This window comes from Cebidichthys violaceus, unplaced genomic scaffold (genome assembly GCF_023349555.1).
Source record: "Cebidichthys violaceus isolate CVI_PGR_0920_01 unplaced genomic scaffold, fCebVio1.0.p SCAF_4, whole genome shotgun sequence".
Lineage (NCBI taxonomy): Eukaryota > Metazoa > Chordata > Actinopteri > Perciformes > Stichaeidae > Cebidichthys > Cebidichthys violaceus.
In genome coordinates, this window is record NW_027176594.1 from 4,738,166 (window position 1) to 4,749,876 (window position 11,711).

At 40.5% G+C, this 11,711-nt stretch overlaps 1 protein-coding gene across 2 annotated transcripts; it reads right to left on the bottom strand.

The window, feature by feature from the left end:
• Positions 1-9,060: 9,060 nt before the first annotated feature.
• Positions 9,061-11,318, bottom strand: lsm6 (LSM6 homolog, U6 small nuclear RNA and mRNA degradation associated). Of its 2 annotated transcripts, none has more exons than XM_068727694.1 (4): positions 11,246-11,318; positions 10,691-10,796; positions 10,460-10,573; positions 9,061-9,249 (listed from the first exon to the last, which is right to left on the bottom strand). In XM_068727694.1, exons 2-4 carry the CDS (start codon positions 10,782-10,784, stop codon positions 9,215-9,217), a joined length of 243 nt encoding a protein of 80 aa, XP_068583795.1. In that variant the 5' UTR covers positions 10,785-10,796; positions 11,246-11,318; the 3' UTR covers positions 9,061-9,214. The 2 variants fall into 2 exon arrangements, with proteins under 2 accessions (XP_068583795.1, XP_068583796.1); XM_068727695.1 differs by lacking the exon at positions 11,246-11,318 and adding an exon at positions 11,153-11,175.
• Between the last annotated feature and the right edge of the window lie 393 nt (positions 11,319-11,711).

The window sequence follows — 11,711 nt, forward strand, 5'->3', positions numbered from 1 at the left end:
GCATTGTCCTGATTTAATGGCTGTGAAGTCTTGCCTCCCCCTGGTCTAAGAAGCTGCCGATGCTTAATTAGGACGAAACATGCACACAGAAACACACAACAAATACCACGCACGCACATACGCACACACATACGCACACCTCAGCCCCAGCCTTGCCAGGCTCTCTGCTACCAGCCCCGAGGAGAGATGATTCAAATCCAGCTCTGCCATCACAGGAGATGAGTGATGAAAACAGAGAGCTTTCTGCTGCAGCACGACACAACGTATTCACTCTTCTTCCAGTAGAGGCCATAAATTTGTCACCAGGCTTTAAAGTAAAGAGTTAAACCTCTGATGAGTCATCATGTGTAAAATCAAACAGGCCCATGGTCTATGTGATAATCACAGGGAGTTGTAAGCTTGTCTCTTTAATGACAACAGTGAGGAAAAAAAACGAGGGTGAATTCATCCTCAAATATGCATTTAAATGATGGAGGTGGTGACAGGTATGACCGAATCAATTGTTATGATTTATTCATTTTGGATCAATCATTTTTTTAAAGGTATCTCGAGATGAAAATTACTTTATTTTAATCGGACTGCAGGATTTCAGTCATTAAATATCTTTTTTTCTGCAAGGATTTAGTTTAATCACACATACCTGCAGTATTTTGTGTATTTAATTAGTATTTTATTTATTAATTGAAGGTCTCTGTGTCTATAAAATCATTGTATAATCTATTTATTCTAAAGTTTGATTCTCTGTCTCTCTCAGAAGCTAATTTAATCATTTTAAATGTTTAATCCAACATGTTTTGATTGAATGACCTTGTTCATGACGTAGATTATTGATTGCCTTGTGTTGATAATATGAGTCTCTCGGCAGCACGTTGAGAAGTCGACACAGACGGCATTAATATGTATATGTATCAGACGGGTGGGTGGTAGTATCCCTGTTCATATTCTCTTAGTGCAGGACCCGAATGAGCACATGTCCCATTTGTACAGGTTTCTGTTTTTTAAAAAGTCATCCTGCTCATTCTCCATGTTCAACATTAAGGGAAATTCAGTGTGAAATGCTGGATGAATATTTTACCATCTCTTTACACAGAGAAATAAGGATACAAGACAAACTCATGTACAAGCCCCACACAAATATATGCCAAAGTGTTTCTTCAATGAATTTACATCCAATTGCATTAAAATTCCCTTCTCCATTATCTGGAAATGCATATTTCTTAATTATTCATCGCTAGGCATTGAAGCACCCAGGTCTTTTAAATTTTTTATTTCTGCTCAGCTTCAAACAGTAGATCTTGTAAAGGGGACCCAGTTTTGGGGTGTGGGAATTGCTGCAGGGCGAAGCTGACAGGATTTTCAGTCTCGAGGCACCTCTCACTATTTCATTACAGCAAAGCAAAGGAACAAATCCAGGTCAATTAAAATAAGGAACAAGAGGGCTGAGTGGCTGGCTGCGAGTTAGATCACCACCAAGGTCTGCCACAAGAGGGCACAAGGGGCTTAGATATGTCTTGAAATGAAGAAAACACATCTCAGAGCAATGCAGAGCACCAGCCAAGGGACCGCTGACGGCCCAGATAACATGAGAAACACAACCTTACACATATAACTGAAGGTTGTACAAGCTTTTCTTAAGAAGCATATTACATACAGGGTCACAATAAACAATATGTTTCAAGTTGCACTTTGTATGCACAGTTAAAAGCAATGCCCCTTCCCTTTTGGCACTTCATAAAAGTCTCTCTCGGCTTTTGCTTTTATATGTGTCTTACCTATAAAAGCTTCTCCTCCTCCACTTTCTGCCGGAGGTGTGTGTGTGTGTGTGTGTGTGTGTGTGTGTGTGTGTGTGTGTGTGTGTGTGTGTGTGTGTGTGTGTGTGTGCGTGTGTGTGTGAGAGAGAGAGAGAGAGAGAGAGCTGGAGAACATCCACTCTCCATGACAGTCGTTAAAAACTCTTAAAATGACACGGCCACGTAAAAAAAGCATCAGTGGCTAACCTGGGGAGTGTCACATTGAATTTAATGGCCTCTTGTTCCTGCGCCGCGCTGTACGGGAAATCATATCTTGATGTGAAAGGTGCTCTCCCTCGTCTACCTCATAATATGTTGTGACGCAAATGTTCACACACGGTTTCTCTCTCTCGCACAAACGGACAGAAGAGAGAGACCTAGACCAGCCCAAGACTGAAAGGTCATAAGTGTGTTTATGACAGTGCCCTGACTCTGATACTGGCCCTATAGTCCAGTGTCCAAGTGTGTGCGCTTGTGCATGTATGTGTTTGCAATAGATTAGGTTGCTTGGAGTGTGTTAGTGAGTGTTAGATAAATGTGTGTGTGTGCGTGTGTGCGTGTGTGCGTGCGTGTGTGTGTGTGTGTGTGTGTGTGTGTGTGTGTGTGTGTGTGTGACTGTAGCCTCCTTATGACCTCCCTGATGGTCAGAGATGGGCTGAAGTCATAACTCTCCTGTCTGGTTTTACCCTTGAGCAATATCACAGGCACTCAGAGTGCAGCGAGTCAAACCACTGAGCCTCTCTCCATAACTGTAGACACACAAAGTGAAGCAAACACAAAGGCACGCACAGTCAAGCACCCCAACAATAACAGGCTTACCATTATAAGCTGTAGCATTAAAGGGTAATTCCTATTTATAACAACTTGGGTCTTACTACAACAACAACAATATCTCTACAACAAAGACTAACAGGACAAGAATTAAAAGTGTTCACACAAGTTGTAATAAAATAACTTTTAACACTTCAACCTGAAATTAGGCACTGCGAAAACGTCAGTCATAATTCCTCATTGAATACGGTGAGCACATCGGTCAAAGTTTAATCAAGTTAGTGTGTAAACCATAATGGATGTTTACAACAGACAATTTAGGTCATAATTGTACCTTTGACCTTTGTTTTTTCTTCTATATAAGCTTGGGTTAGTGCAATATTCACTCTCCTCTTAGTTAGGTTTTGTCTCCACTACATTCACGAGCAAAGTTGCTAACTGTGTCAGCCTGTTGTTTGGTGCTGGGCAGGTCGCATGCCGTGGGTTTTTAGAGCTGGAAACCACACAGATGAGAGCAGTGAGACTTAACCCTTACAGTGAAGTTACAGGCCTTAAAGCTACAGTTGGTAACTCTACTAAACATAACTTCTTTGTCATATTTTCTCCAAATTGTCCCCATATCCTGAAACATTCTCCCTTTAGTTCTCCTAATGGCATTTACAAAATTCCCTCGCGGCCAAAGAAAAACAACCAATCAGAGCAGAGGAGTCTCACTCAGCTGTCAATCACTGCTCAATTCTGCTCAAACTCTCAAACTAGGCAGCACTGATCAAATATGAATCATGATTCTGTTACTGCATTAGCTGTTTTCAGAAACATATTTTAGTGTACTGTTTAGCTGTAAAATGAACATGTTTATTTCGGCCGGTGGGTGTTGCTCAGTTTGGTTTTCAACATGGCGGCCCGGTCACAAGGCAGAAGAACCTGATTGTTTCACATATTATCTGTCTCCTGAACTCTTCTGTCAGGATATAGCAACAGTCGGAGCACATGTGAGAAAAAGTTATTTTTTAGTGAAGTTACCAGAGATAGCTTTAAAACCACAACGATGACCTGAAACATGGTGAAACTCTACATAGAGCTTAGAGGAGCGGCACAATTGGGTGATGAATAATTATCTCAGGGTTCGTCAGTTCAAGCAATATCTTTCACATACACATCGTCATTTGGTCCATTGTATGTTGTATAAAAACATTCATTATAACAGCTTTTTTGTTTGGTCCTCCTAAAGACAGAGTCAGACAAAAAAACACCAAACCGGAACAAGATATAAGACTTGAATAACGCATAAAGACAAAATAAAACTAAACTCTAAACAACGGCAGGCTAAAAGCCTTTAGTAACATTTGAGGGCAAAGGGTCATGTCTTGACTCCTGACTGCCGAGCAAACATTTCCACTTCCTCAACATTTCATCCAGTGACACGCCAGCCGCCTGTGGCCGTTAGTCTGAGAGGAAACAACAACAAAAGACTCTTGCAATACCATTATTACCATTTTGGGTGCTTGCCAGCAACACTCCGGATTACCTTGCATGGCAGACAAATTGGCAATTGGAACGCCAGCGTAATGGAGGCTAATTGCCTGAGTGCAGGGTTAGTTTGTATTTCATGCAAATCTCATGTGCATAGTAGTGAGACTTGGCTGACAAACAGAACAAGCAATCGCCTTTCTGAAACAAAAAGGCGATTGAAAATGGTTCTGTGACATGGGCTGATTACTTCATATTCACTAATTATTGCTCACAAGCACTGATGACCTCATTCTTAAATATACTATTTCATGAGATAAGGTCCCAAGATGGCCATTCAATAAGCTTCCACAACCTTATATTTTATGCTACCAAGTATTTTGTGACTGTAGATTTTTTTTTTTACTCAAATGGAAGATGATTTGTTCTGGAACAACCTGCAATAAAACCAAAAATACATGTATGTATCAAAGAGGAAGATAAAGGCAGAATTATTACATGTTAACAGAAGCTTTTATAATATGATAATTATGTCCTGTGTGTAGACTTGTCTTTCAGGTTACGGAAGTTTTTTAATTTAATTTTAGGCATTTTGGGGCAATTTTTTAAAATCTTGTCAAAGCACATGGCAAGTAAAATGCAAGTCTTTCAGATCTCTGAATGACTCAACATTTTGAGCATTTTGCATTCACAAAGATGAGGCATGGGCCTCTGAATGAATGGGCCAATAATTAAATATTCAAGCTTTTTGGCTATTCAAGGCCTGCCTGGCTTTTCTATTTGTTTGTTATTCTTCAGAGATGTTGCCAGGTCAAAACCTAAAACTTTAATTAGACAAATCTCCCCTCAAGGTCAGTGTAGAAGCTCTCTAGGAGCTGCAGTTTGCTTGAAACCTTTTTTCTGAGCTCTTCTCTTTTTCCTGGACCTCTTGTCCATGTTTACTGTTTATTTCTGACCTTGGAACAAGCATTTAATGAAAACAACCTCACGTCAATGTTCATTTAGTAGCTGTTCTTGAGCTTTCAACCATATCACGCAATCTTCATCAGTTTCAATAATTTGCCACTCAAGTCTTAAGTAAGTCAAACACCGGGGCAAACAAGTCAGAGTCCGAATTATTGTGACATAAGCCTGACTTGAGTCACAGTCTCAAGTCTACAGCTGAGTAAGAAGGCCTCTTTCATAAAATTAAATATATAAAGGAAATAACTCTCAGTTTTTATATTTTGGGATACAGAAGTTGATCAAGTATTCCACTTTACCCCAAACCTGAAGCCCAACCTCTGTTTCTAAGAACAGGTATGAACAAGTTAATGAAGACAATAACATAGAACAGGCAATCAGAAAAACAACCGTTGGCCTGTTGAGAAGACGACTGACGATATGCTTTGTATCCACATCCACCAAGCTTATTGTGGTGTAAGTGGGTCAGGTCATAGTCAATAATACAATATGGTCATAATCTAGTCAGAGATTTCAAGCAAGTGTGTTTCCAAAATAGACCCCTTCTGTTGTGGGACAGCTGGAGAGCCTTTTGGGTTCAAGGTTCAAGGACTCACGTGGACCATGTTACTGTACCATGCGAGTCTTTCTCCTGGCTGTTGCTGCTCATCGCGTTAGAGCCCGCGCAACACATACAATGCTCTCTGAGTGTAACGGCACTGCTCTCTGGCCTCCAGAAGGGTACCTAGTTACGCTCCCCTAACCCTACCATCTGCATCACGCTGCCATTTGTAGCCAAGATAAATCACAGAAGCCTCTGTCCATGCTGGGAATAGCTTCTTCCAGATAAGAAGGTCAGGGGTCACATTTCTGGCCAAGGTTGACTGTCCTCGGGGCTAAATAAAGAACCTAGGGGTTGCAGAGCGGCAGAGACTAGCACAGGCCCTCACACTCAATTAGGATCAAAACAACCGTCAAACTTGAACTTGGATTTAGGTTACTGAAAGACAAGGAAGTGGAGCAGTAATTCACAGAACCACACAATTCACCCTGATATGTCTTTTGAGGGGAATAACCACATCTGATTAATGGACTCACAGACCAACAAGGAGCATTCAGTTTATTAATCAGTAGCAGCTGTTTTCAACATTAGTCAGCCATTGTTAGGCTGTTTCTAAGGTGTTTGTTTATACTGCACTAACCTAACAGGACCTCTGACCCAGCCCGTGGAATGTGAGAGGAGAGACACAGTGTGGGAGGTCACCGCCATCATTTACAGCCTAAACACATGACAAGCTGTCAGGCAGAGGTTAGAGCTGGTCAAGTTCACACAGGACTGCAGAGATCCCAATACACTGTGAGGAGGGAGGTCTCTTTACACATGCAAAAACTGGTTGTTACTGACATCCACACATACAGGCAGTGAGTACAATGCTAGTATAATGTAATGCATTGTTTAACTTATTGTGCTGTTTCAACAGTGAGAGTCAGAGAAGTGTCGGTTGAGCCAAATGGTAAGTTATGAGGCTGTCATTTTTTTTTTTTTTTACGGTGGTTTTGATATTTTGTTTCCAACATTATTTCTATGCACACATACAACACATTAATTAACCGTGTGGCGATTCACCTTGATACTGCTGAATATGTGCAATAGGAGAAGAAAAAATGGGACGAGAGAGAGAAAAATAACTTGAATGCTCCCGATGTGAAGCAAACTCTCAACCCTGGCAAAACCATTCGTATGAAAAGATCCACTCTGAATAGATTTGCAAGAAGAAGACCGAAATTTGTCCTTGTCTAATTGAGAATATGGTACAGCCAAACATGGGGAAAATCACTGATTTTCAGGTTGTCCTTGTCATCCTTTGATCCCTTGTGAAAAGGCTAGACAGTCATGCTGCAGTGATCAGTCAGGGTCAAAGTCATACGCCACTTTCCCTCCCTCCTCCATCCTTCCTCCCTCCTGTGACTCTACTGTAGTTTTGTGGCTCTGGCAGCTGGTGGTGCTGTAAGACTTGAGTCTCCCCCTTGCTCTTTCTCCCATAACAAGGCTGTCACCTATTCTATCCTCCTTTGTCCTCTCCCCTCCATCACTCACCTCCATACGTCAACACTGAGCCACTGCAGCATCCTCCTCCAGCCGTCTGCTTTTATGAGGTGCGTGGGGACGAACCAGTGCCCAAAACAAACTACGGCATCTTGAAACAACCTATATGAAAAAAAGGATTCTTTTTTTGTTTTGTTTTACATTCGTCGTGCACATTATATCAGTAATCAAAAAAAGGGAAAAATGTGGGCTTAAAAAGCGGTTGTGAGTTATAAAAATCAATACTCTGAGGTTGACATGGACATGCAAAATGAAAAAGTGACTGCATCAGTTCAGTGTTTTTGGAAAAGAGCTCATGGTTCAATAGCGTGACGTCTGCCACTAGGTCATTTGCGTGAATAGTATTAATTGGGTTCCCTGCGAGGCCACACAGCCAGCGGCTCAGATATGATTCCAGTGGGTAAATATTTGCCTGTGCTAACCCTCACTAGGTGCCATAATGATTCTTTGTGTGTTGCACTGTGTACAATGCGTTCGTGTGTACAAATCACTCGGTGCCTATGTCTGCCAGTGTGTGTGTGTGTGTGTGTGTTGCAGCTCAATCCCCCCAACATTCCCTCTCTACAGCTGCAGCTCGGCAGAGTTTGATCAATAACGTGTCCTTCATTCTCAAGTCGGGCCTGACCTTGGCAGCCTTTTGTCTCCTTCCAGGGGCCAGAGTGCGCATGTACAGGTTGGAAAACAAGGCTCTCAAAAAATCCACCCTTGGAAGGGAAAGAATTCCCCTCACTGCCTCCTCACTACAGCATTCTCATTAAGAGTCTAATGAATCATATATTTATAGCGTTCTTATCTTAGCGTAATGAGGTGATGCCACTTTTGAACTCATTTACTAAATTACCACAGGCCACACTAAAATGAAATAAACTTCCAATTCTTTGCATATATGCTGCTGCATGTATTTTTTTTTACAGGGCAACGTGAGTGAAGACGGTAGAGCCAACCGTACGAACAAAGAGCATCTCACAGTGCAGTCACAGATGACAGAAGGTAAGCTGTGTGTTCTGCGACATTTAAAGGCAGTAAAACATGGAAGTCTGCTGCAGAGGGCGGTGGGAGTTGATCTGACAGATCTGTTTACATGTTAATGCAGCCTGACATAGCCTGCAGGTGGCACCATTTATGGATTAGTCCTGCGGTCACACTTTCGTATTCAGTAGTGGATATTTAAATGGCCCGTAAGTGAAGGATTTTCTTTCACATGTGCATATTGAGTTGTTCCATAATACGGCATTAAAGAAGCAACAAGTTACTTTTGTATGTATGAGCACTCAATCAAAGTTCAGATGCAGGTACATTACTGGACTGAGTCATCATCTAGAGCTGCAGGAATACTTTCATTACTCATGTTCAATTTGAAAACAAGCAAGCTAAAAAGCCATTTCAAAAATGAGCTTCCAATTGAAATTCTGTTTCTTTTTATATGTGAAACATTACTTGTACAGTTTTATTTTTAATTATACAAACAGCTGTTCATCAAATGACTTGTAATGTAAAGTAAATGCAGGATGATGAGTGCATTTGTACACAGGCCATTCAGTAATGGGTTTCTGCAGGCAAGTCGTATCAAGATCAAGTACACAATTAGCACATTAGTGCTGACAAATTACAAAATTATGGTCTAATCCTTTTGAAGCCTTGTGGTAAAACAGTTGTAGATTTGCTTGCTCCAGGGGTAAACTTTGAGTGAATGATTTGGCCACAAAACGCCCTTCTTTATTCCACTGGCAGTGGAGAAGCCCGATATAGTCAAGAGTTTAATCACAAGATATTACAATATGAACAGCTCTGCAAAGGAATGACCATTTTCTTTTCAAAATGAGGCCTGTTGAAATGATACTGTTAGTTCAAACTTTCATCTCCATTTTTACAAAGAACAATTGAGAACAGAAAGAAATACCTGTAAGAATATCGTAATGTTATCATTGTACTTGTGATGTTAACACCAACATGTGTGAATAATATTAACCATATCAGACATAAATCAAAACTCAGAGTTTATTAACTAATTCCACTTTTACAAAAAAAATAAACATTCTTCAGGACTTCAGGCTTTACAGAACCAAAAACAGGACAGTAATCCACTGACACATCAACCACTGTAAAATAAAAATGAAAAACAGAACGGTCTTCACTACGCTTTCCTCTTCTGGGTGCTGATGTAAAGCACTGGGGAGAGAGAGGGGAGAACATATTAAGAACATTAAAGGCTGTAGTTTTGCTGAGAAACACACAACAACATCTCTGAGACCAAACTGAAATGTATTTCATTTTATTTCTTGTTTTCAGGTCATTTGATGTGATCACACATCAAATTAACATTTATCAGCTTCCCAGAGATAAAGGGTCATAATTGAGGCCAGTTATTTGGCTGGCCCAACCAAACACAGTGGAGTTACAATATTCTTACAGCTGACTCTTGATGCTGTTTGCATTCACCCCAGCCTTCACTTCCCATGATACACAACAAATACATTGTCTGGGGTTAATGCTGACCCACTGACGTGGATCTTATTGTGAAAACACAGAATTGTTTTGCAGTCCTGGTGGATTGGAGGTGTAATGCTGGGACTGTACAGAAAAGCAGTCGGGTAAATCAGCATCTTTCACTAAAATCTAATTTTATCAACCTGCTCTGTTTCGACTAAAATAGCTCCATCTTCAGCTGCTGGCCCTTTTATCACAGTGAGAACTGCGCTGGACAGCATGACTCATAATCAAGAGGGAATCAGACTGTAAATACCGTACATGGCTGGTGTAAGGAAAAATCTAGACATCAGAGGGAAGAAGATGTGTTATGTTGGATACGGATCATATGAAACACTACAATCCTCAAGGACTGGCAGTAGACAACAGTTAGAAATAAAAAGCAGGAGAGACAATGCCGGTTGCTTTAAGCTTTGCACGTTATCTATATTACATGGCAAAGCCTGAATAATAGATTTAAAAAAGTTCATTCTGTTTTAATGGAGACAAAGAAAGAAACATTTTAAAACTAAGAACCTTCAGAATACAATGCGTTTTTCTGATGGTTTATTTACCCATAAAGTCTTTCTCTGCCATAGGACTTTTTGTTTGTTCAACAGGAGAGCTTTGTGTTGTCACTTAAGCTGTTAACTGGCACCATGTAATGCATCACTGCCAGTACAATACTCATGTTTACTCATGTATACTTCAGTGATTTAAAAAGGATAACTATATTTCAATTTCATCCTAAGACAAATGAATAGAACAGAAACATATTTAATATTAGTGGCACCTGTGCTTTTTCTATTTTTACTATGAAAGTAAAACATGTCTGCTGTAATAAAAAAGGGATCATGCACTGACCTTTGTGTCTATAAATTGTGAGATATAATTATATATTAGAGAATCTTACCATTGTTTCCTCTCAAAAAAGCATCTCCGTACTTGTTCTTGAGCTGCCCATTCACATACTCCTCAGTCTGCTCTATGGCAATGTTCATGTAACCATCGAGGCAGGCCAGGACACCTGTAACGTTACACAGATCAAACATGCGCAGTGGTTTGCCAAACTAAGAACTTCATCACTTTTAAAATGGCACTATAGAAAAAGAAGTGGCTGGGTTATACATGCCAGGGAGATTACCTCTGTAATCGACACCAGAGTTCAGTTTGACCACCACAGGTCTCCCGATTATCTGCTTCAGAAAGTCGCTCGGCGTTTGCTTCCTCAGACTCATCTTGACTGTGATCTGAAAGGGTTGAATATCAGCAGTAAGTTACAGGTTATGATCACAGTTTCTTTCAGCTAGCTACGTTAGCATCAATGGAAGCTAACTCGTGCACGATGGCGTTCATTAATTCAATCCAACAACAAAGTCTTATTTACGTGTTTGAGCGCAGCAGCACGTAGCTACGTTTCTGATTTGTCCAAAAGTAATGTAGTAGCATATAGCTAAATGTTAATTGGCGTAATACTGTGTGGGGAAAGTAGCGTTAGCTGCTAGCTAGTCGGTGTAGCTAACCCGCTAACTGCCAACTCTTCCAATTAATATGCTTGCACTGAATGGTGTGAGAGGGTCGTTATACGTGTGAGTACATTTCCTACGTTTATTGTAGTCGACGCAGACTGCAAATGGAGAGGTATGTTTTTTTGTATAGTTGCTATCAGTAGCTACATGTTTAGTAGCATTTCACTTACCCGATAGACGTTTTCCAAACGATTGTATTTGGCATGGACCACGTATTGACCAATCAGAGACGTACACTATACGGAGACCGGGTGAGGACAAAAATCCAAAGAGCGCAGTGGTACCGATTGAGAGTTGAAAACTGGGAGATCCAGAACAATGTACAGACAAGTGAGAGTTTGACATATTTCTCTGTGTTTAAGACCCATGTTCAGTCAACAGATCACCAATTTGCAATATAGTAGCAATGTATTTATGCAGATTACCCTACAGCTCTTTGCTGATGAAAAGTTAAAGGGCCTATTTTTCCTCCTAAAATTGGCTAAATATGAGTAGGTTCAGTCATTTCAATCTTAGATTTTCAAAAATAGAATTAGTTTATATAGTCTGATCATAAAATGGTGCATGTAGCAGCACAATTATCCCAGCTCCAACTATAGATATCTTTAAGAAAATACAACATAACTGACTTTCCCT

Bases quoted from the DNA above. Each gene is read 5' to 3' on its own strand.
- lsm6 (XM_068727694.1), bottom strand. From the start codon at position 10,784: ATGAGTCTGAGGAAGCAAACGCCGAGCGACTTTCTGAAGCAGATAATC. The intron at 10,574-10,690 runs GTAATCTCCCTG...GTAACGTTACAG, and splicing joins CTCTGGTGTCGATTACAGAG to GTGTCCTGGCCTGCCTCGAT. The intron at 9,250-10,459 runs GTAAGATTCTCT...CTCTCTCCCCAG, and splicing joins TTTTTTGAGAGGAAACAATG to TGCTTTACATCAGCACCCAG.